The following is a 25,120-nucleotide window of genomic DNA, read 5'->3' on the forward strand; positions in this document are numbered from 1 at the left end:
GCACCTGCAGCAGAATCTGCTGATCCTTTATTATTTAACGTCCATACGGGTTCAGGTTCATTATCAGAGACAAGATCTTTGTTTTCATCTCTGAGTCCCTCTCCCACGTCCCCCGACAGCAGCTGTGTGTGTGTGTGTGTGTGTGAACCGGTTTTAGGTTTACAGCTGCAGGCCACTAATCCGTGTTTTTGAATGAAACCCGTCACTTAACGCCGCTCAGCGTTAACCCCTTCAGTCACGCTGCAGCTTGTTGATCTGTATTTGTGTCTCGTCTCATATCTGTCCTCTGAGCTCATCCTCTGCTGTCAACGCTCCTCATAACGTTTCTTCACGGCTCTCCGAGTGTCTGCCGCACGTCCGGATGTCAAATATTGGAATTTCCGGAAACGGCCTAAAGTTAAACGACCCAGATTGTTCAAAAACACACAAAACGTTGTCTTTTTTAGTCATTTTGTGCCTTTTTTTTTAGCTAAATTTTGTCTATTTTGGTCATTTTATGTCTTTTATTCGTCTTTTATGACTTTATTTTGGTAATTTGGGCTTTTTTTTTGGAAACATTTTACATTTTTAGGGTAATTTTGTGTCTGCTTTATTAGGGCCACGGGCCAATCGCACCGAGCGGGGAGAGTTGCAGGACAAATTATATATCAAAACGTGCGGTTTGATCGGGATTGGTGTGCTATTCCTTTTTTCTACGGAATACCAATTTTTCGCGACGTAAGTCGGTGTTTGCTCTGCTCTGATTGGTCGACCCCGCCTCCTTTGATCCTTTGATGTGATTACAGTTACAGATACACGCACACACACACACACATGCGCACGTAAGTGCACACGCTCCTCCAGATACACATGCTTCACACACACACACACACACACACACACACATTTTGAGGTTAAAGGTCATAGGTTGCTGTATAAATAAATATTTGAAAAGGAATGCTTGTTGTAAGTGTGCTCCTTGTATATAATATAGAATCATAACATTACTAGTATTAATTGTTATAAATCTCTGAAGAATCTCATCATAGTGTACACACACCGGCAGTAGCCCCTGTGGCCCTTTCACAATTTGCCCAGAGGAAATTTTCTAGTTTTGTTTTTAGTGTCTTTTTTGGTCATTTTGTTGTTTTATTGTAGTTTTTTGTCTATTTTGGTCAGTTTTACAATGTTTGGTCATTTTGTGTTTTTTTGTCATCTTCTGTCAGTTTTTTGTCACTTTACAAGTCCAGGGTTTGGTAATATTTACATATTTTTGGTGATTTTGTGTTTGTTTTTTTGTCCTTTTTTGGTTGCTTTATGTCTTTTTTGGTCATTTTGTGTCTTTTTTTGGTCATTTTACATCTTTTCTTATTTTTTCAGTCTCCTGTGTGAAAGTCCTGGTTTGTTCTGGGCTGCACAGAAACTTCACTTCTTCAGAATCAGAGTTGTATTTAAAGTTTTTCACTATTATTCCTTCCGGTCCAGCTGCACATAAACAGTTTTGTTGTGATGCTGCTGGACAGTTAAAAACAAACAAAAGCAGACAGTTTATATTTGGGTCGACTGAGACGAATCCTGAAGCCGTCAGACATTTAAACAGAGTCGCCTCCATCAACACGGAAAAGAGCCGCCGCAGAACAAAGGCGTCCTGTTGTCACGGTGACAGCCACTAACAGCCACGATGATAAAATAACAGAGGAGTCAATCATCGGGAGGCCCCGGGCCCCGAGAGCCGCAGAACACCTCCTCCACTACACCTGATGACCTCTGAGGCGTCAGGTGGCCTTCAGGTCCGTCTGACTGACAACAGGGTCTGTCTGAGGGGGCGGGGCTCCATTCGGAGGGGGCGGGGCTCTGTTCTGAGGGGGCGGGGCTCCGAGAGCTCAAAGCGGCTTTATTCTGCGGCTACAAACAAAGAGCTGCAGGCCCAGAGACAAAAAACACCAACAAAACTCACTCAGAGTTATTAGAAAAGTTAATATATGTAATGTATCAAATTACATATAAATATAAAATTTAAATATAGATTATTTAATAATTGATTCATCTGCAGAGTTTCTCAGTTGTTTGATCGTTTGGTCCATAAAATGTCAAAAAATAGTGAAAAAATTCATCAAGCCACATCAGAGCGTTTTGCATTTTGCCTGGATTTAAACCCCGCCTCCTGGTGCTTCAGGCTGAGCTGTGATTGGCTCAGAGACGAACAGCAACACAAGACGAGCTCTAACAGCTCGGTGCTCCACACTAAAGGGCCCCAGGGGTCTTTTAGGGGACAATTATTACATTTAAATAATGCAGACGCTGCTGCGGGGGTCAGAAGATCATCATTTTTTTTTTTGCCAATAGCCAAATGAGAGAGAAACACATTAGACTGTGAAGACCACGCCCACTTTGTGTATTTTTTGGTAATTTTAACATCTTTTTTGTGATTTTGTGGGTTTCTTTTGTGTCTTTTTTTAGTCTTTTTTTTTGTCCCTTTTGGTTTTTTGTTCTCTTTTGGTCATTTGTGTATTTTTTCGTCACTTTGTGTATTTTTTGGTAATTTTTACATCTTTTTTGTAATTTTGTGGGTTTCTTCAGTAATTATGTGTCTTTTTTTAGTCTTGTTGTTTTGTTTTTTGTTCTCTTTTGGTCATTTGTGAATTTTTTGATCACTTAGTGTATTTTTTGGTATTTTTACTTTTGGGGGGAAATTTTGTGGGTTTCTTTAGTAATTTTGTGTCTTTTTTAGTCTTTTTTTGGTCCTTTTTTGTTTTGTTTTTTTGTTCTCTTTTGGTCATTTATGTCTTTTTTGTTCATTTTATTTCTGTTTTTTACATAATTTTACATCTTTTCTTCTTTTTTACGTCTCCTGGGTGAAAGTCCTGGTTTGTTCTAGTTCTGCACAGAAACTTCACTTCTTCAGAATCAGGCTTGTATTTCTGCACATAAGAAGCTTTGTTGTGATGCTGCTGGACAGTTAAAACCAAAAGCAGCCTGTTATATTTATGTCATATTTGTGTGGCCTGAGATGAATCCTGAGCCTGAAGCTTCACACACATAAACATGAGTGTGAGTCGCCTCCTGCTCCAAACAAAGAGGAGAAACGTAAACACTCTTGTGGTTTCATGTTGCCGTGGTGAGGAATGTGTTGGCCTGTCTGTCACTGACTCTTCTCCGTTTGCCTTTTTTTCAGATCAGAAGCTTCCGGCTGCATCGTGTTGAAATGTAACAGGATGTGGTGCAGGATTGCATCACCGCTCGTTCAGGTGTGAAGAGATTAAAATCTGCTCTGTTGCATCATGTTTTAAGTCATGTTCACGCCAAACAAGGTCTCTCTGTCATGGTTTTATGTCTCATAGCTGTAAACCTTCTGACTTGCATGTTCGTGGTGACGCTGCAGCGGTCAAGAAGGAAATTCAAACTTCCACTTTTAATCAACAGAGACGAGAAAATGAGGAACACTGGAGACGACTCAGCAACTTCAGCTGAATGAAAACCACAAGATGTGATCAAAAGCTGCAAACTTCTGTTTCTAATTCTAAATGTGAATCCTTATTTATTTATATATTTCTGCATTTCTGTATTTATTTCTCAATTTCTCTATTTCTTCATCCATCCATCCATCCATCCATCCATCTACCCACCCATCCATCCATCCATTTAACCATCCATCTATCCATCCATCCATCATCCATCCATCCGTCTATCCATCTATTATCCATCCATCCATCCATCTAACCATCCATCTATCTATCCATCCATCCCTCTATCCATCCATCCATCCACCCATCCTCTATCCATCCATCCTTCCATCCATCCATCCATCATCTATCCATCTATCCATCCATCCATCCATCTCTCCAAAGATTTATTTTTTTAAGATTTAATATCTTGAATAAAAGCTTGATTATTTATCAAAAGAGCATAAATCATATTTGAGCCTTATAATGAAGAGAATTTGCCAGTTTCTCATCGCAGATTAAAGCAAACAAATCTTTAAATTCTCTGTTCTCTGTTGAGACTTTTCTTTCTTTGTGGATTTGGAATCCATAACTAAAAGTCTAGAGATCGCTATTTAGTTAAGATCTGATGCACATTTTAGTTGACTGAAATGCATTTTTGTGCAAAGAAATTCCCATTTCTCCACCTGGAGCAGGTAGAATCCCTTTGGGGCCGAAACACGATGAAGGAACATTTAAATAAAGGTTCATTTCCATATTATTTTCTGTCAGAGCCACAGGGAGCCGAACCCTGAACGAGACGCTACACGGCGTGTTTTACTCCATAGTTGACAGAAATATTTGCATACAGTGTGTGATCGTCATATTGACAGTTTCAGAGGTTTTCACACACACACCGAGCGATCCGACTCCACTACTACAGGAACATTCAGATGCTGTTACATGATGCAACAAGCAGGTCGTCTGCAGCCTGGAGGCAGATCGCTGCAGCAAGATCAGCTTCAGTGACGCTGCATGCTATTAAATACTTGAAACAAGTTGATTTGCATTGGAATTGTTAAGTTACTACAGTTTTTTACAACCGCTATGAAAATGACTAAAACAAAAGACACAAAATGACCAAAAAAGACACAAAATTTGAAAAAAACTAAATTACTTAAAAAAGACACAAAATGACCAAAAAAGGCACAGAATGGCCAAAAAAAATACACATAATTACCAAAAAAAGACAAAATTATTTTAAAAAGACACAAAATGACCCAAAAAAGACACAACATGACCAAAAAAGACACAAAATTTGAAAAAAAACTAAATTAGTTAAAAAAACACCAAATTGACCAAAAAAAGACACAGAATTACCAAAAAAGACACAAAATGACAGATAAAAAAAAATTACTTAAAAAGAAACAAAGTTACCAAAAAAGACACAAAATTATTTTTAAAAAAAGACACACAATTATTTAAAAAAAGACACAAAATTACCAAAAAAAGTAATTAAAGGGACCTTCCACACACAACACAGTAAAGTGCCATTCATATAAAACTCACATTAAACTTTCACATCAAGGTGGGGGCCACAAAATATCGCCACGAGGGGCCAAGCCCATGGGTTAATATAATCCATAGCATTGATGTACAAGATAAATTTATGCTTATTTGTGCTATATTGCTTATGTCCAAGCTCATGTGCAACATTGCTTCACCTGGCCAGAACTTTTCCACCTCTACTTCTATATAACAGTTGTTTTACTCTTCAGTGTGCGTAGTCAATGACACCTGAAGGCGTTCACTGTGACTAACCTCAGACAGCAAACATGAGAAAATGCCGCTGCAATCAACCACACATCACATTTATAAGGGAGGGGGTGAACGTGGCTGACCACATGGACCTCAGAGCTGCCAGGAACAAGCAGAAGTTGACGTGAAACTAAGAACAGAGTTAGGAAACTCACGCACATTGTTCACTGATGGCTGTTGCTATAGAGATCAAAAACAGGACGAGATGCTGGTTTGCAGTAATAGAACAAACAAAGGAAGGAGATTTTGAGACAGTAAGGTCAGGAAAAGGAAGCAAAAGATCAGAATGGAAATATATATATATACAGATTCAGCCTGCACCCATGGAGATGTACACTTCAAACTAGCTAGAGCAGGGGTCTCAAACTCAAATTACCTGGGGGGCCACTGGAGGCAGTTTCAAAATGACCAAAAAAGGCACAAAATGACTTAAAAAAAAAAAAGACACAAAAATGACTGAAAAATTGTTTAAAAAAAGACAAAATTATTTTAAAAAGACACAAAATTATTAAAAAAGACACAAAATTATTTTTTAAAAAAAGACAAAAAATTTCCAAAAAAATACACAGAATTACCAAAAAAGACACAAAATGACCCAAAAAGACAGAAAATTACCAAAAGACACAAAATGACAGAAAAAAAACCCCAAATTACTTAAAGAAGAAACAAAATGACCAAAAAATGATAGAATTACCAAAAAAGACACAAAATTATTTTTTAGAAAAGACACAAAATTATTTTTAAAAGACACAAAATTACTAAAAAAGACACAAAATTACCAAAAAAGACAAAATTATTTTTAAAAAAGACACAAAATTACCAAAAAAAGTAATTAAAGGGACCTTTCACACACAACACAGTAAAGTGCCATTCATATAAAACTCACATTAAACTTTCATATCAAAGTGGGGGCCACAAAATATCCTCACAAGGGCCATAATTGGCCCGCGGGCCGCCAGTTTGAGACCCCCGAGCTTGGTGGCTCAGAGCTGCAGGACAAACAGTCTAACAGTGTAGAACTGTGATACATTAGTCTGACATGTTGCAAGACGCCAAGACGTGAGAGGAATGAAGAGAATTTCCAAGAAGGTCATGATGAATACATGCAGACGTACAAACACAGAAAACGACAGGTATGCAACACACACACACACACACACACACTCAGACTTACATAAAGACGTTCTGATAACACACATACCGTTCTGTACAGACATTTTAAGGCTGAAGCATGAACTCATGCAGAAACTCAGCTGTTGTTTGAGTCTAAAAATGTAGAAAATGCGCATTTTTCAGTGTCAGACGGACTAATTAGACTCTTTATCTCCTGGCCAAAAGTTTATGGACACCTCAGGGTCTATTATTTACCACATGGGTCTTAAACTCGCGGTCCGCGGGCCAATTGCGGACCTAATGTGAGTTTTATATGAATGCCACTTTACCGTGTTGTGTGTGGAAGGTCCCTTTAATTACTTTTTTTGGTAATTGTGTGTCTTTTTTAAATCATTTTTTAAATCAATCTTTTTTGGTAATTTGTTTTTCTCTTGTCATTTTGTGTCGTTTTTGGTCATTTTGGGTCTTTTTTGGGTCATTTTGTGTCTTTTTTAAATAATTTTGTGTCTTTTTTTAGTAATTTTGTGTCTTTTTTTAGTATTTTTGTGTCTTTTTGTCATTTTGTGTCTTTTTTCTGTCATTTTGTGTCTTTTTTGGTCATTTTGTGTCTTTTTTGGTCATTTTGTGTCTTTTTTCCATCATTTTTTGTCTTTTTTTAGTAATTCAATAAGTCACGTTACTGCCTCCAGCGGCCCCCAGGTACTTAGTTTAAGTTAAGTTTAATTTGCAAATTTGCAAAGTTTCACTTGTGAATCCAAACTTTTTTCCAGCTGTTGAGACCTTTGCTAAAGATGTAACATTGGTAATGTCGTAATTTAAAGCTTCAATCTGCCTCGAGTCACCAAAATAAAACACTGACGTCATTCCATTATCACAGAAACTCCTGGAGAAACACAACAGCTGTTTGTGCCTAAAAAAAAAAGGTAGAAAATGTGCATTTTTCAGTGACAGATAGACTAATTAGACTTGTTTATCTCCTGGCCAAAAGTTTGTGGACACCTCAGGGTCCATTATTTACCAGTTTAAGCTCAGTCTCTTAGTTCTTATTTTGTTATTTTATTCGTTATTTTAGACAGTTTGTGTTTGTCTCTTTTCCAGAAATGGATTTTTGCACCGAGCACATTCAACGTTATTTTTTGTGCACTTATTTCGAGCCTGGAAGTCGAACAAAGGAACTTGACAGACCAACTAATTAGACTTGTTTATGTCCTGGTCAAAAGTTTGTGGACACCTCAGGGGCCATTTTTACCAGTTTAAGCTCAGTCCCTTAGTTTTTTTACTCGTTGTTAAGTTTGTGTATCTTTCCAGCTCCACAAAGAAATGGAATTCTGCAGCGAGCACATTCAACATTATTTTTGTGCACTTTGTTCGAACTTAAAAGAACTTAAAGTAGCAAAATACAAACATCTTAAACTGTCCATTGTCCAGCAGCTTAGGGTTAATTAAGGAACTTTCCAAACTGGACCATCGTGCAAACAAATGTTCCACAAAAACACACATTTTCAGCCAAGAAGCCACATTGAAACTAGTTTTTCCATCTTCAGGAGCTTCAGCTGTAGGTAAAAACACTCTGAACACCTAACCCTAACCCCGGATCACCGCCTGTGGCTCCAGGTCATTGTCAGAGTAATCAGAGTACTTACGGTACTTTCTGTCGGCAGTACATGATCAGGCCGATGGCGGCGCCGAGAGCCACAAGGACGGCGATGACGATCCCAGCGATGGCTCCGTCTGACAGGCCGTCCAGCTCTCCCTCCTCTGTGGAGACGAAAAAAGAAACAACACAAGGTTAAGGGAACGCTCCGATGAAGAAATATACACTTTAAATTCAAAATGCATGTTGGATTATCACAGTTGGACGTCTTGCTAATGTGTGACATTAACAACAGTTTGTTTACAGTTTTTGCAAAAACATTGTGTTTGTGTTCATAACTGTGGTTAAACCTTCTCGGAGGAGAAACCACACAAAAGGACATTAATCTTTACTTAAGTCTGATTGCAGGTGGCGGTTTAGTGAGTAACTCATGTGGAAGTGATACTGAACACACCCACATCACATGACAGTTCACATGTTTCATCCGAATGACTCAACGGAAACCAAAAGGCCGCATTCCAACATGATGTCCATGAGATGATGCTGCAGCGTCAAAATAAAAGCCTCTGTTCTTTCACAGTGGGATCTGATCACATGACTTCTTGCTGTCAAACCTTCAGCAGCGTGTTTCCTTCCCTCTAAAGCACGGGTCTCAAACTCGTGGCCCGGGGGCCAATTGCGGCCCTCGTGATGATATTTTGTGGCCCCCACCTTGATATGAAAGTTTAATGTGAGTTTTATATGAATGGCACTTTACCATGATGTGTGTGGAAGGTCCCTTTAATTACTTTTTTTGGTAATTTTGTGTCTTTTTTGGCCATTTTGTGTCTTTTTTTGGTCATTTTGTTTCTTCTTTAAGTAATTTAGTTTTTTTTCTGTCATTTTGTGTCTTTTTGGGGTAATTTTGTGTCTTTTTTTGGTCATTTTGTGTCTCTTTTTCGTAATTTTGTCTCTTTTTCGTAATTCTGTGTCTTTTTTGGTCATTTTTTTTCTTCTTAAAGTAATTTAGTTTTTTTCTTACATTTTGTGTCTTTTTTTGGTCATTTTGTGTCTTTTTCTCATAATTTTGTGTCTTTTTAAGTAATTTAGGTTTTTTCTGTCATTCTGTGACTTTTTTTTAGTAATTTTGTGTCTTTTTTTGGTCATTTTGATACTGCCTCCAGCTGCCCCCAGGTAATTTGAGATTGAGACCCCTGGTCTAACGTCTCTGAGCCTGACTCTGAGCTACACAAGAATTTGGTTGTTGGATTTAGTTTCCTGAAGTACTGGAGAAATGAAACTCCTAGTATGTAAAAATGATTAGTGCCATAAACAAATAACAGGACGCTGCTGCAGCTGAGTCATAAACCGGTCGGATGACATGAGACAAACTAGTATTGTTGTTGTCTGACCCTCCGTCCTCTGCAGACTTCACTGTTATCACACTGATAGGATGTGTTTTTCTAGATGTGGTTGATATGAGGAGTTCAGTGCATGAGAATGAATGCACGTGACGTCCGATTTGTCATGCAGCAGAATGAATACAAGTACAAGGACGTTGAGGCGGTTTATACAGCTGTGGCTCAGTGAAAGCTGCTTCATATTGTGCTTATATGATTGCTTTTAGTGAGTTTAAAGTTAAAGCTGCAAAGCTAAACAGCTAAAAGCACCTGTTTTAATGAGAAGGTGGACCCCAGTTACCGACTATATCGCTTAAGACTCTTATACACTATTATTATCTAAAATATCACTTTTTTTCTTTCTTTTTTTTGGAATACAGAACCAGATAAAATATGTGCAATACCTTTAACAATGCTATTTGTGTGACAGGTGAGACCCAATCTCAAGATGTTTTGATTTGTTTTCCTCTGTGATGTTAGTTGCGTGTTAATGTGCATAAAGGCAATAAAGTTAAAAAAATGTTTTAAAAAGAAGCAAAATACAAACATCTAAAACTGCAGATTGTCCAGCAGCTTCTGTCTGCTGAGGGTGAGTCTACTTTAAGTGAGTTTAAAGCGCAATAAAGTTGCAGCTGAGCTCCTTTGAGGAGAAATAATTCACTTTTATAGCATCTGGAGTGAAACACGTCCAACCCATTCTTGGAGGAATGGTTTTATACCTTTGACGGCGAGGACGTGGGTGGACGAGGTGCGTTTGCCGGTGACGGGGTTGAACGCCTCACACATGTACGTGCCGCTGTTCTTGAAGCGAGCCATCTCGATCTTGTACTGGGACGTTTTGACGTCAGCCATCAACGTGCCGTTAAACTTCCAGGTGAAGTTGGCGGGAGGCATGGAGGCGGCGCTGCAGGTGAGAGTCACGTGGTCGTTCATCTCCACGGCCTTGTCGCCTTCCAGCACCACGGGTTCAGGACCGTCTGCAGGGAGGACAGGAGGAGGAGAGGGAGGTTTATTACCTGCATGCATCTACACCAGGGGTCTCAAACTCAAATTACCTGGGGGCCGCTGGAGATCAAAATGATCAAAAAAAGACACAAAATGACAGAAATAAACTAAATTACTTAAAAAAGACACAAAATGACCAAAAAAAGACACAAAATTACTAAACAAAGACACAAAATGACCAAAAAAAAAAAAAAAAATTACTGAAAAAAACTAAATTACTTACAAAAAGACACAAAATTACAAAAAAGACACAAAATGACTGAAAGAAAACTTAATTACTTAAAAAAGACACAAAATTACCAAAAAATGCACAGAATTACTAAAAAAGACACAAAATTATTTTAAAAAGACACAAAATGACCAAAAAAAGTAATTAAAGGGACCTTCCACACACAACACGGTAAAGTGCCATTCATATAAATCTCACATTAAAGTTTCATATCAAGGTGGGGGCCACAAAATATCGTCACGAGGACCGCAATTGGCCTGCGAGCCAGGCATACTTAAAACTGTAAATAACTTTTAATCACAGTCTTATGATGGTACGGAGCCAAAAACTGTCTAAATTTGACTTCCTGTTGGTTTTAGAGTTTGGGTCCAAGAGGCTTTTTGGTGCATCTCTGCATGTTGCATCTGTCTACCAAGTTTCATTTGTCTGTGTGGAACCTGGCTGAGGGGCTGATCTTTGTTTACTTAGTTGGGCCTCATCAGACCCGTAAAAAGTAAGTAAAGTATGTTAATGCCTCCAAAAAAGCCAATTAATTAACTGGATTTAAAATACTAATTCCTTTAATTCCAGTAGGTCCTTGCACCACATATGGTAAATGTGCAATAACTAGTAGTTAATTCCTCTAATTGTCACATTAAATTATCCAACATGCAGCCAGTTCATGCGTGTTTGTTTACCTGATCTCTTTTATTACACAGCCACATCTACTGTCATTGCTGTCTGATTGGAGTTAAAGGCATTTTTATGGTCGTCTGAACGAGTTCTGGTAATAAAACGCTTTAAAAATAAATCACAATCAGGACAAACAGCCATAAACAGGTAACAATGAGAACCATAAACCCCGGCAACACTCACAGTTGACGACCATCTTGTAGGAGGCCTTCTCGGTGTTGACGGGGTTGGACAGCTGACACTCGTACACGCCATTGTCGTCCTTCTGCAGCGGGTTGATGGTCACCGAGCTCTTGTCTGCGGAGACCAGCGTGCGGCTGCTGGTGGTCAGAGGTTTGCCGTCTTTCAGCCAGACGGTGGTCTTCACCGTGCCGGCCGTCGCCTTGCAGCTGAGGTTGGCCGTGCTGTTACCGGCGATGAGCGTGACGGGCGGACCGGCGGAGCCCGGACCCGTGACTTTAGCCCCGGAGATCGCCTCTGTCAGGATCAAAGAGAGAGGGAGAGGTTTTATTACCATGCTGTACTGAAATAGGTTAATTTTGGTCTTATTGGACATTTCACTGAGCTCATTCCTACTATTTCCTACTACAAAAAACCTAACCAAAGCAAAGACACCTAACCAAAGGCACAAAATGACCAAAAATGGCACAAAAAGACACAAAATTTCCAAAAATGGCATAAAAAGACCAAAAAAGATGTACCTTTACCCAAAAAAAATATAAAATATAAAATATACACTTTTCCCAGGTCCCCACAAGTGGCATGAAGACAAAATTGCCAAAAAAGACACATTTCCAAAAAAAGACAAAAAAAAACCAAAAAAAACCAAAAAAAAGACAAAAAAAGACGTAAAATTACAAAAAAATGACACCATTTTTTTAAAGACACAAAATTACCAAAGAAAGACGACAAAAACATTCCTCCACATATTCTCCATATTGAAGTATTGTCATGTTTCCTCTCTGCTCTGTGTAAACAGCCTCTCCTGTCCTCTCCTCTCTGCTCTGTGTAAACAGCCTCTCCTGTCCTCTCCTCTCTGCACTGTGTAAACAGCCTCTCCTGTCCTCTCCTCACTGCTCTGTGTAACCTATTCTTGTAGTATTATGGTATTATGTGTCGATAAATCAGTCAATCTGCCTCGAGTCACCAAAATAAAACAATGCAACAACTCCTCCTCCTCCTCTCTGTGATCACACAGAAAGAAAACACAGGAACTCTTCGGGGCGTTATGTAAAACCATCCTCCAACCCAGCAGGTTTCACACACACACACACACACACACACACACAGAGAGTAATGGTGTGCCGCCAACTTGACAACAACAACCTCTAAAACAAACAAGAAGAGAAAGATTCCTCTGTCATCAGTAATTAGAGACGTTCAGGTTCATGTTGGAGGATTCTGATTCTTTCACAGCGTTTGAACGTTTCGCAGGTGAAACGAGTCGCTGCAGCGGCGACCAGCAGCTCGAGTGACGCCGACAGTCTCGTGCCTCCGAGGTATGTCACCGAGAGGTTTCAGTCTGGACTTCAAGAGAACCGACGCCTCGTTGGCTACAACTCACTGTAATTACAGCTCAGGTTTTCTACTCAATAATTGTAGTTTTTGCTTGTTTTCCTGCATGACTTTTCACGACAACTCATCTAATAGTTGTTGACTCACTACAAACCACAGGTGGTAACTTCAGGGTTTGTGTTACACTCACTAAAGTCCAGAACATCTGAACAGAACTTCATGTCAGTTTGCTGTTGAGGTATTACAATCTCAGGATGGGAAAACAAATTGGAATCAAGGAATCATGTGTTTTCGACACAAAATTTCCAAAAAATGACAAAAAAGACACAACAGTTCCAAAAAAAGACATAAAGAGGCCAAAAAAAGATGCCAAATTACCCCCCAAAAAGAACAAAATGGTTAAAAAAGACAAAAAAATGATTTTTTAAAAAAGGATACACAATTTCCCAAAAAGACATAAAAAGACCAAAAAAAGACCAAAAAAGACCAAATGGGACCAATAAAGACCAAAAAACCAACAAAGACCAAAACAACTCATCTAATAGTTGTTGACTCACTAAAAACCACAGATGTTAACTTCAAATTTTCCAAAAAAGACATAAAAAGACCAAAAAAGGCGAAATTACAAGAAAAAAAAAAACATAATAAATAAAGGCCAAAAGCAGTTTTCTCCAGATATTGTACATTATTGTCATGTTTCCAGCCTCTCCTGTCCTCTCCTCTCAGCTCTGTGTAAACAGCCTCTCCTGCCCTCTCCTCTCTGATCTGTGTAAACAGAGTTTTCTCGCCTCTCACTAGATTTATTTAATCAGTTTCCCTTTTTCAAAATGGATCAAATTTGTGATTTAAACCAGTAAATACTTTTATCTCAGGCTCCTCCAGGAACTCAACTTTAGTTTTGCAAACTTTTAAATGTGCAATTTGTGAGGTATGGCCAGCTTTTCAGTTTAAAAGATTGTAATAATGACACTTTTTGTCGGAGAACTCTCTGATAAAGTGTTCTACATCTACATCTCGAAGCCAGAAGAGAAGTGGTGATGGAGTTGCCGTGGCGACTCACCCATGACGGCGAAGGAGACGGCGGGGGAGGCGATGGTGCGCAGCGTCTTGGCGTTGGTGGCCCTGCAGGTGTAGTCCTCCGCCTGCTTCCCGAGCTTCAGTTTCTCGATCATCTCCAGCGTGAGGACGGGGCCCGCCACCTCCAGCGGCAGCGCTCCGTGGTACCAGTTGAAGGTGGCGGCCGGGTTGGAGATCGCCGAGCACGTCAGGTTGAAGTTGGATTTGGCTCGCAGGAACTTGGCGGTTTTGTCGGGAGTGATTTTGATCTTCTCCGGTCCGTCTGTCGGCAGCAAAAACACACAGGAAGTTCAAATTAAATGTGACATTTAGTGGATTTTAGATTTTTAAATGAGCTCCATCCCAAACTGCAAGAAATATACAAATCTGACAGACATGAAGAGGGAAACCATGTAACTGTCACGATTCATTTAATAAAAGCCAGAGTTTATTCTGACGCTGTAAAATGTACCGCTGAGTGCAGATCTGAGTCCAAAAATGAATAATAGATAGATAGATAGATAGATAGATAGATAGATAGATAGATAGATAGATAGATAGATAGATAGATAGATAGATAGATAGATGGATAAATAAATACATTAAGTAATTAATTAATACATTAATTAATAAATAAATAAATGTTTAAAAGTTTAAAAGTAAATAACTAGATAAAAAAATAAAAAAATAAATGAATGAATAGATAGATGGATAAATAACTGGATAAAAAATGAATAAATAAATAGATAAATAACTAGATACATAAATTAAAAAATAAATAAATGAATAAATAAATAAATACAATAAAAAATAAAAAATATATATATATTTACTCTATATTATCTGTATTTTTATTTTATTTTGTTATTTTTTTTATTATTCATTTTCTTATTTGTTATTATTTTTTTACATTTTACTGTTATATTAAAGTTGTTGTTTTTTAAATGTAATGCTACAGATATATATTTTTTATAATACGGATATTTCTATATCTTATGTACTTTTGAATAAATTATTGTTGTTTGGCAACTTTTTTTACCGTTTGTTTTTTTAGTGCCTTAATAGCTTTAATAAAAAGAAAAATGTAAATCCTCCTAATGAAGTACAGTGTAAGAAGACATTGTGTGTGTGTGTGCTGCAGCTGGTCGTCTCTGAGCAGCCGGAGAGATGAAAAGGTTCCCGAGCTGCAGCAGAAAGCTTCTGATTAATTAATAACAGGGAGAGAGGAGGAGAGTTTCTCTGCTTCAGGTTAGTCAGGAGGAAGGAGTGGAAGAGTACACAGAGAGGAGCGCCCTGCACACACACACACACACACACACGTTTACATCCAGTGTTTGATCATCCAGTCAGTAAAAACTGTAAAAAACTGTCTGACTGACTGACTGACTGACTGACTGACTGACTGACTCATGTGTGACCTTTCTTCTCGTCTCTGGGTGTGGAGCTCAATGCGACACTAAGAAGACATGAATAGAAAAACTAACCGTCCAACTGTCACTACGGATGATTAATTTTATTATAATAATAGCAAGAAAACAACAAGTTTATTCTGACGCTGTAAAATGTTCCACTGAGTCAGATCTGGCTGACAGAACTTAATAAATAAATAAATAACTAGATGAATAAAAAGATGAATACATTAATAACTAGATTAATAAAAAGATGAATACATTAATAAATAGATGGATAAATAGATTAATGAATAAATAAATAAATAAATGAATGAATGAATAAATAAATAAATAAATAAATAAATAGATGAATAGATAAATGAATAGATAAATAAATAAATAAATAGAGGAATAGATAAATAAAAGGATAAATGCATAAATAAATGAATGAATGAATGAATAAATAAATAAATAAATAAATAAATAAATAAATAAATAGATAGATAAATAGATAAATGCCTAAATAGATGAATGCATAAATAGATGAATGCATAAATAAATAAATAAATAAATAAATAAGGATCCACATCGAGAATTTCAGAGTCAAGTTTGGTTTGTTTACGAACACTGTGTAAAAAAATTATTTAAGAACTTTTTTAAAAAAAGGGTAAAAATTTGGTAAACAGCTGTAAGTAATGTTACAGATAATTTCTCAAAAAATACGGAAAATATAAAGTAAATATCTGTATTGAAAAAATGGATAAAACTAGAATAATAAGATTTTTTTTCTTCAAAATGACAGAATTTCATTTTACTGGGGTTTTTTAAATTTTGGTTATACTGTTTAACTGTCTAACATGTTATCCTGGTTACTAGTGCTCTTGCTGACTGATTTTATTCTTCTCTTTAGACTATTCAGCCGTTGAGTTGCCGGGTAGACTGTGTCTGTTACTCACAGAAGACGGTGAGGTTGAAGGCGGCGCTCTTCTCCGTGTCCAGCTTGTTGGAGACGGTGCAGAAGATGGGAGCAGCGAAGTCGCTCCGGAGGACGTCTCTGACCGTCAGCATGCTGGACAGCTCCTCCTGAGGACAATAATATACAACAATTAAAGTATAATTAAAAAACCTCACAGCAGAGTCTTCTCACCTACAACTAGATTTGTTTAATCACAGTTTCCCTTTTTCAGAATGGATCAAATGTGTGATTTTAACTCACGCTCCTCCACAAACTAACAAATTTAGTTTTGCAAACTTTTAAAGGTGCAATTAGTGAGATATGGTTGGATAAAGTTGCAGAAAATAAGTAAGAAGTGACACTTTTTGTCAGAGATCTCTATGTAATGTGCTGCAAAAAAGTGTTTTAGTATTAAATCATGCTTTGCACAAAGCAAAATAATTCCCTTTCTTTTTAGAGCACGTGGCCAGAAATTACACATTGCACCTTTAATCTTTAAAGTACTAGTAACTTAAAAGCTTGAGGAGGGTTTTATGAATGAAAATCTGCATCATAAATCATAAAATTGACCTACCAAGTATAAAAAATCACAGGATAATGGAAGTATCAGATAAATAAATCTGCAGGGTGTCGATAAAGTCTCTTTACAATTTAAAAAAATATTACAACTAATGGTGTCCATGTGGAGGTTTATTACATGAGGCAAAAAAAAAAAAAATTCCACATATTTGTCTGTAATTAAGTAACTAAGTAAATGAATAACTAATAAATGAATAAATAAGCAAGTAAGTGAGTAAGTAAATAAATAAACAAATCAATAAATAAGTAAGTAAATAAGTAAATAAACAAACGAATCAATCAATAAATAGGTAAGTAAGCAAGTAAGTAAATAAACAAATCAATAAATAAGTAAGCAAGTAAGTAAATAAACAAATAAATCAATAAGTAAATAAGTAAGTAAGTAAATAAACAAATAAATAAATAAGCAAATAAATAAACAAAGCAATAAATAAATAAGTTAATAAGCAAGTAAGTAAGTAAATAAACAAATATGTAAATAAACAAATAAATAAATAAATAAATAAGTAAGTAAAAAAATAAACAAATCAATCAATAAATAGGTAAGTAAGCAAGTAAGTAAATAAACAAATAAATCAATAAGTAAATAAGTAAGTAAGAAAGTAAGTAAGTAAGTAAGTAAGTAAGTAAACAAAGCAAGACATAAATAAGTAAATACATAAGTAAGTAAATAAACAAATCAATAAATAAGTAAGTAAGTAAGTTAGTAAGTAAATAAACAAATAAATGAATAACCTTGATTAAATTCCTATTAAAAAACAGAATAATGGAAATAACAGATAAATACATCTATATATAAATCTATATGGTGCCCATGTGGAGGTGTATTAAATGAGGTAAAATAAAAAAACTTCAATATCTACTCATTTTGTAATAAGTTCTACATATTTGTCTGTTCTTTTGCTTTAGTAAAACATATTTTAAGTGATAAAGAGACTTTATGGACACCCTGTGTAAATAAAAGAACTGCAGCTGAACAACCAAAGTCAAAACTAATCAGATTAAATCATCTGCAGTGGCTCATATGAACGCACCTCTTTCACTGAGAGTCTCTTCCCGTCGATGGTGATGGGCGTGGCGCCCCTCAGCCAGGTGAACTTGAGGAAGGAGCCCTTAGCGGAGCAGGTCAGGTCCACCGTGCTGTTGTGCTCGAGGGCCTCGGGCAGGCTGGATTTGATTTTCACGTCAGACACGGGCTCTGCAGAGAGGAAAAGGGAAGGAGGTTTTGCATGAGGAACAAATGTGGAGGAAACACATGCACACTGTCCTGACTGTAGTCTAACTGTAGAGAACACTTTAATATGAGCACAATCAATCAATCAATCAATCAATCAATCAATCAATCAGGTTTTATAAAACAGTAACAGTATGTCTTCTGCAGCTTTAGAAGTGGAGAATGATTTTATCCAGGCATTGGATTGTAGAAAATATTGTGCAGCCCTTTTTATTGATTTAAGTAAGTTATTAAGGAATTAAATAAGTAAGTAAATACGTAATTAAGGAAGTAAGTAAATAAGTAAGGAAGGAAGGAAAGGAAGTAAATAAGGAAGTAAGTAAGTAAACAAGCGAGTACGTAAGTAAGTAAGTAAGTAAATAGTAAGGAAGGAAGGAAGGAAGGAAGTAATTAAGTAAGTAAGTTAGTAAATAAGTAAGCAAGTAAGTAAACAAGTAAGTAAGTAAGAAAGTAAGTAAGTAAGTAAGAAAGTTAGTAAATAAGTAGATAAGTAAGTAAGTAAGTGAGTAAGTAAATTAGTAAGTAAGTAAGTAAATAGTAAGGAATGAAGGAAGGAAATAAGGAAGGAAGGAAGGAAGTAATTAAGTAAGTAAGTTAGTAAATAAGTAAGCAAGTAATTAAGTAAGTAAGTTAGTAAATAAGTAAGCAAGTAAGTAAAAAAGTAAGTAAGTAAGTTAGTAAATAAGTAAGTTAGTAAATAAGTAGATAAGTAAGTAAGTAAGTGAGTAAATAAGTAAGTAAGTAAGTAAACAAGTAAGTAAAAAAGTAAGTAAGTTAGTAAATAAGTAGATAAGTAAGTAAGTGAGTGAGTAAATAAGTAAGTAAGTAAGTAAGTAGGCTATTGAAGGCTTTTGACACAGTAGAACATAACGTCTGGCACTAAATTTTAATATTGGTCTTTCTGAACATGCTGTCGGTTGGTTCTCCAATTATTTATTGTCGAGAGCACAATCTGTCCAGGTGTCATAGAAAATTCACAAAATGACCAAAAAAGACACAAAATGACAAAAAAAGAAACAAAATTACCAAAGAAGACACAAAATGACCAAAAAAGACACAAAATGACAAAAAAAGACACAAAATGACCAAAGAAGACACAAAATGACCAAAAAAGACACAAAATGTACAAAAAAAGACTCTGCAAAAAAAAAACACGTAAACAACATAACAAAAACCGCCAAAACTGCCAAATGTCAAATCCAAATGAGTGTAATTATATGAGGGTGGATTTTTCCTGCTGTATGTGAGCAGGTAAAGGTCTAAGGTATAATGAAACACGGGGGTGGAGCATTTAATAAGCCGCTCGCCCCGGGCCGGTTCCTCCTCACACGCGGTTGTAATTGCGGTTTGAAATCAACATTTGAATGGAGCGAATAAAGACGGGAGAGAGAAATTGCAGCAACTCGACCTGCTGGACTCGTTCTGAATGATCCTGCAGCTCCGGCATGTTTGTAGATGATTAAGCAACAGGCGCTGTGTGGGAACAATGTGAAGGAGTGGTAACCAGTTCTGACTTTGCACCAGTGGTGGAAGAACTATTCAGATCCTTTTACTGCAGCAACAGTTCTAATAACACACGGTGAAAGTAAAGGTCCTGCACGCAGAGTTGATCAGCAGCTCGTACAGATACAGAAAAAAACGTCTCAGTTTCTGTCTTTGACTTCTTAACGTCTCCCTGAAACAGTTGCACGAAAAACTGACAGAATTTCTAATCTAGTATGATGCCACACTGTAAAAAAAAAAAAATATATATATATATATATATATATATATTCTTGAAATTTACTGAATTACTTTACAGGGTTTTTCTTGTTTTTTCTACATTAAATGTGTCATAAAAAAGACACAAAATGACCAAAAAAGAGATAAAAGTCGTAAAAAAAAAAAAAAAGGCCATAAACAATTTTCTCCACATATTCTACATATTCTCAGTATTTGTCATGTTTGCAGCCTCTCCTGTCCTCTCCTCTCTGCTCTTTGTAAACAGATTTTCAGTGATTATTTCTCATGTGACTGAAAACATTTCCGAAAAAGACGCAAAATGACCAAAAAATACATAAATTTACCAACAAAACCTTGGTATTACCAAAAACATTTCCAAAAATGACCAAAAAAAGACGTAAAACATCCAAAACAAGATGTGAAATGACCACAAAAGACATACATTACCAAAAAATGATGCAAAATTACCAAAAAAACATAACGTTTACAAAAAAAAATTTTTATTTTTTTTTACAAATATTAACCGTAAAACGAAAGTTGAAATCTGTAAATTAAAATAATTTGGCTTTTTATTTTTTTATTTTTACTGTATTATTCAATTGTTTAATGGTCTTGAATGTTGTGAATTATATGTAAAAATATATATATATATTTACAAATATTGCTGAATGTAAAATGATGGAAACTTTCTGTTTTCTTACATTAAAACTTTATTTTAATTTAATGTAAAAAGAAAATCCAAAAAAGGGATCGTAAAAGAAAATTGTGAACACTTACAGTTATATTAAAGTTAAAACATTTTGTCTAATTATTCTACAGTGACAGTTAATGTTTATGTAAGCTGTGTTTTCATTTTCATAAAAACGTCTCATCACTTGAAACTAAAAAAAATATGTTTTTCATGTTAAATCTCGACCTGAAAAGTTACTAAAGCTGTCAGTAAATGTAGAGGAGTAGAAGTATAAAGTTACACAAACTGGAAAAACTCAAGTATAGTACAAGTACCTCAAAGTAAAGTTACTTCAGTAAATGTACTTCATTACATTCCAGCACTGCTTTGCCCAATAGTGGCTGTTTCCTCTGATATATTTCACCAAATGTACCTGAAGAAGCAGAGAGACGAGGAGGCTGAGAGGAAACGGACACGGAGACACTGGTGGTTTTGTTTGCAGTATTTGTGCAGCGTGTGGTTTTACAAGTGGGTCAGTGTGTGTCAGTGTGTGTCAGTGTGTGTGGGGAACAGGTGTAAATGCATGAATGAGAGTCTAAAGGAATGCTGGGAAGAAGCCGTCAACCATCCTTTGATAAAAAAAGATTCAAACTGACGACAGGCGACGATAAGATCAGCTACCAGTTCAGAGTTAATCAACAGAAATCACATAATATTTAAATATAGATTGTTTTTGATAGTGACAGAGAGAATGGAAGGGGAAGACGTGCAGCAAATGGACCTCGGTTATTAAAAATATTGCGTTAACCCTTTGGAGTTTGGGGCTATTTTGACTCTTTGGCTCTTTTCATTCTGTCTGTATAAACCACTCGTTGGGTTTTTTCAGCACAACCTCACCTATATGACCTGATCATTTTTTCATTTTGACTTACTGGATCAACATTTTGAACACAAAAAAACACACAAAAAAGAAAAAAGCACATAAAAAAAGACATAAATACAAAAAAAAAACACAAAACACTTTTTTTTTTTTTAGAAAAAAAGACATAAAAAGACACTCAAAACACACTGAAAACACATAAAAAAAATTTAAAAACCACACAAAACAATTACAAAAAACACACAAAAACACCCATAAACACACACACAAAAAACAAAATCTGACAAAAGGCACACATAAAAACACACAAAAAACATAAAATATGACAAAAAGCACACATAAAACACACATAATAAACCTACAAAAAATGACAAAAAACAAACAAAAAAACACACAAAAATAAAAAAAAAAATGCACAACAAAATACAAAAAACATAAAAATACACAAAAATGGGAAAGTAACACTTTACACTTGGTCGAGGTGTTTCTTGTTTTTTTTACAATTGCTGAAAAAGGGTTGACGGACTAAATTGGACATGGAAACTTCTGGAAAAGCCAAAACTTTTAGAGTGAAGCTGCCAGCAGGGCTCCATGCTGCTTCGTTTTTACGTTGCAATGTCATGAGGCGTAATGCTCCGCCGCTTTCTTGGACTCCAGAGGGTTAATAATTGTTGTGTTGTTTAATTTTTTTGTTTTTAAGACCTGATTTCACACACGCAAAGTGAAAATCAGGTACCGTTCCTAAGCTGCATTTTCAAGCTTTTCCAGCAGCTCACAGCTACAATAAATTATATTATTACACATATTTATATACAGTATAAAGAGCAGAGTCATGATTTAACTTCTTTGTCACATTAAATGAGATGTTATTGTGCTATAAAATCACCAAACTTGTGGTTGTAAAAAAGATTTTAATGATTCAAAATGTGCTTCTAAGTCTCACATGTCGGGTTTTGATGCTATATTTTATTTTTATTATTATCCATTCTCTTCCGCTTATTAGGGGCCGGGTCGCGGGGTCAGCAGGCTAAGCAGCTTTTATTGTTGTTATTATTATTATTATTATTATTATTATTATGACAGTAAACTGAATATCTCTGTGTTTTGAACTGCCGGCCGAAAGAAGAAACTTGAGGATGCAACTTTAGCTTCAGATTAATGTAGCAAACAAAAGACTGGATTAATGAATAATTAAATGTTTCATCAGCTGCAGCATTCTGCTCCAACATGTCCTTGGTTTGGTGCTGAAAGATGTCAGCTCGTGCTTTATCATTATTTATTTATGTGCTTCCAAATAATCCAGAGGCGTCACATTGTTTAATCCGCTGTTATGCAGATGACACCCTTTTGTGTCTCTGTGACCTTTAGAAGAAGAATCTTTGAACTCGTCCTCCCGAGTCAAAGTCACACATTCCTCCTTGATGTTTTCTGGCTCTTATCTTTGTTTTGATTTGATTGTGAAAGTTAATTCTTTGTTTGTTTGTTTTTTTTTTATCTCAAATGGACCTTGAAAAGGTCATTCATCAGGCTGTCAACGCTTCACATCTCGATTATTGTCATAAACAACCAGAAGGAAATCTCTCAATATCTCAACCAAAAGGACAGTTAATAACTTTTATTACAAATATTAACCATAAAATGGAAGTTAAAGTCTGTTTTTAGTAATTGCTTAATGGTCTTGAATGATAAATTACAGTTAATTCGATGTAAAATAGTGTAAAACTTTATATTTAATATAAAAACATTTTTTTTTTAATTCTTAAATTCTAAAAAACTAAATCTAAAAAAATAAAGGTTTACTGTATTTTATCTGTATTTTTAAATAAAAATATCTGGAAAATTACTTACAGGTCTTTACTATTATTTGATGGTAAATGTTTATTAATTTTTGCTGAATTTAAACTTTCGGTAATAACTTTTAAAGACCTGATGACATCATAGAATTTGAAAAGTGCTTCAGAAATTAAGTTTGTTGTTATTGCTTTGTTATTACTTTATTTATTTATTTATTTATTTATTACTTTATTACTTTATTAATAATTGTTTCTATTTATTAATTACATATTTACTTTATTTATTACTGTATTTATTTATTATACTTTATTTATTAATTTATTTACATTTTTACATTTTTTAAAGTTTGTTATTATTGCTAGCAGTAGAAGTATGCTTCACAGCAGCAAAACATAATTTATAATTTATCTCAAGTAAAAATAAACTACATCTCAGTGACTGTTATCAAAGAAACTTTTCAAACTTTAAGGTGAACATGATCATGTTGGAGTCAGATATTCTCTCTTCTAGCTCTGGTTTTGGTCTCCACCACTTCTTGCTGGATAAATCTGTTTCTTTAGCTGCTAAATGAGTCACTGCTGGACTGAACCAGGAGCCTAAAAAGCTTCGAGCTGCAGAGTTCAAAACCAATCAATGGTTTTCCAAAAGTCAGCCAAGCTAAACAAACACTAAAGCAAACCTGCTGTACTGCTTATACAGCACACAATGAGGCTTTATATCAAGTTATAATCTGGTCAATTTTTAACAGAAAACTCACTCACACTGACCCTGTGTGTGTTGAAAAGCTTTGAAGCAACTTTACAGTATGAGGGCAGTAAAACAGAGTGAGGTCACAGCTTCAAACAGCTCAAAACATCGTTAAATGTGATGTACGGCAACAAACACACACAGGAGAGAACCAGAGCCACACCCTGCAGGAGGCTCTCCGTCTGCTCACTCACAACTTCTACAAGTTATTTATTTAAACTCTGCAGGAATTACTCTATGGAGGCTCTGCAGCAGTGATTATACTACAAACAGCTGCAGGGTTTAGATCAGGAAGCACGTCGAGTCACATAAATATCATGCAGAACGCTAAATAAATCCTGAAATTGAACAAAAAGTAAAAAGTCTGGGAGCAAAAAGTTGCACTTACACTTAGATAACAGTAAGAATCGAGTACAGATGATTTATTTAAAAATATAGATAATAAACGGTTGATATCTGTATTTAATAAATATATATTTAATTACTTATTCCTTAATTAAATCTACTTCTTGTGCATTTTTATGTATTAATACTATATACTTTTTTCTTATTATTATCTTATGTTATCTGCTTATTTTCACTCGTTTTTATTTATTTATTTATTTAATTTAACTTAATGTTATTATTTTTATTATTTATTTATATGTATGTATGTATGTATGTATGTATGTGTGAGTATAAATATTACTTTTATTTATTTTCCCTCCATTTATTTATTTATTTATTTATCTATTCTCCCCTAATGTTTTGTGTGTTGATGTTTAATTATGGTGTCCCTTATTACAAGTCCTATGTCAGCAAATGTTTGTTTGTAAAATGATTAAAATGCTAAAATGAAAAGTTAAAAAAATGATAATTTAATAAATAAAGAAAGAAAAAGAAAAAAGAAAAGAAAAAAGAAAAATATATATATCTGTAGAATACCTATTTATTTATTTATTTATTTATTTTTACTTTAATATAACAGTCAGTGTTTCTCCACTTTTGCAGCCAGACGTTTTACCATTTTTTCCCCATTTCTTTGACATTAAATTAATGTAAATATATTAAAATATATATAGAATGCCTCATTATTAATGAATTATTTCAACTTCAAACTTTAATATTTGCAATAAAAGTAATTTTGTACTACTAATAGATTCTTTGGATTATGTAACTGTTGCATGGCATTTCACCTAATTTAGAAATAAAACAGGAAAATACAGTTAATTACTGTAAAATAACTTTGGGTTGGGATTAGGAAGCACGTTATGTGAATATCAAGCAGAAAATGTTGAAAAAAGTTCTTAAATTGGAGGCAAAGTAAATGGGTCTATTTCCCTCCGCTGAGGAATATAGTCCCCGAGCGTTGGTTTACACTGCGTGG

The 25,120-nt window shown here is 35.4% G+C and overlaps 1 protein-coding gene across 1 annotated transcript in view; it reads right to left on the minus strand.

Annotated features, from left to right (window-relative positions):
* LOC131984825 (carcinoembryonic antigen-related cell adhesion molecule 1-like) overlaps positions 1-25,120 on the minus strand; it is a 37,443-nt gene that overhangs the window by 10,629 nt on the left and 1,694 nt on the right. The window contains exons 3-8 of the mRNA XM_059349803.1: positions 17,742-17,905; positions 16,130-16,256; positions 13,787-14,065; positions 11,395-11,688; positions 10,025-10,282; positions 7,976-8,090 (exon numbers count right to left, since the gene is read on the minus strand). Coding sequence (XP_059205786.1) covers positions 7,976-8,090; positions 10,025-10,282; positions 11,395-11,688; positions 13,787-14,065; positions 16,130-16,256; positions 17,742-17,905 — 1,237 coding nt within the window. The remainder of the gene's footprint in view (positions 1-7,975; positions 8,091-10,024; positions 10,283-11,394; positions 11,689-13,786; positions 14,066-16,129; positions 16,257-17,741; positions 17,906-25,120) is intronic.

Source organism: Centropristis striata, chromosome 14 (genome assembly GCF_030273125.1).
Source record: "Centropristis striata isolate RG_2023a ecotype Rhode Island chromosome 14, C.striata_1.0, whole genome shotgun sequence".
Taxonomy (NCBI): Eukaryota; Metazoa; Chordata; class Actinopteri; order Perciformes; family Serranidae; genus Centropristis; species Centropristis striata.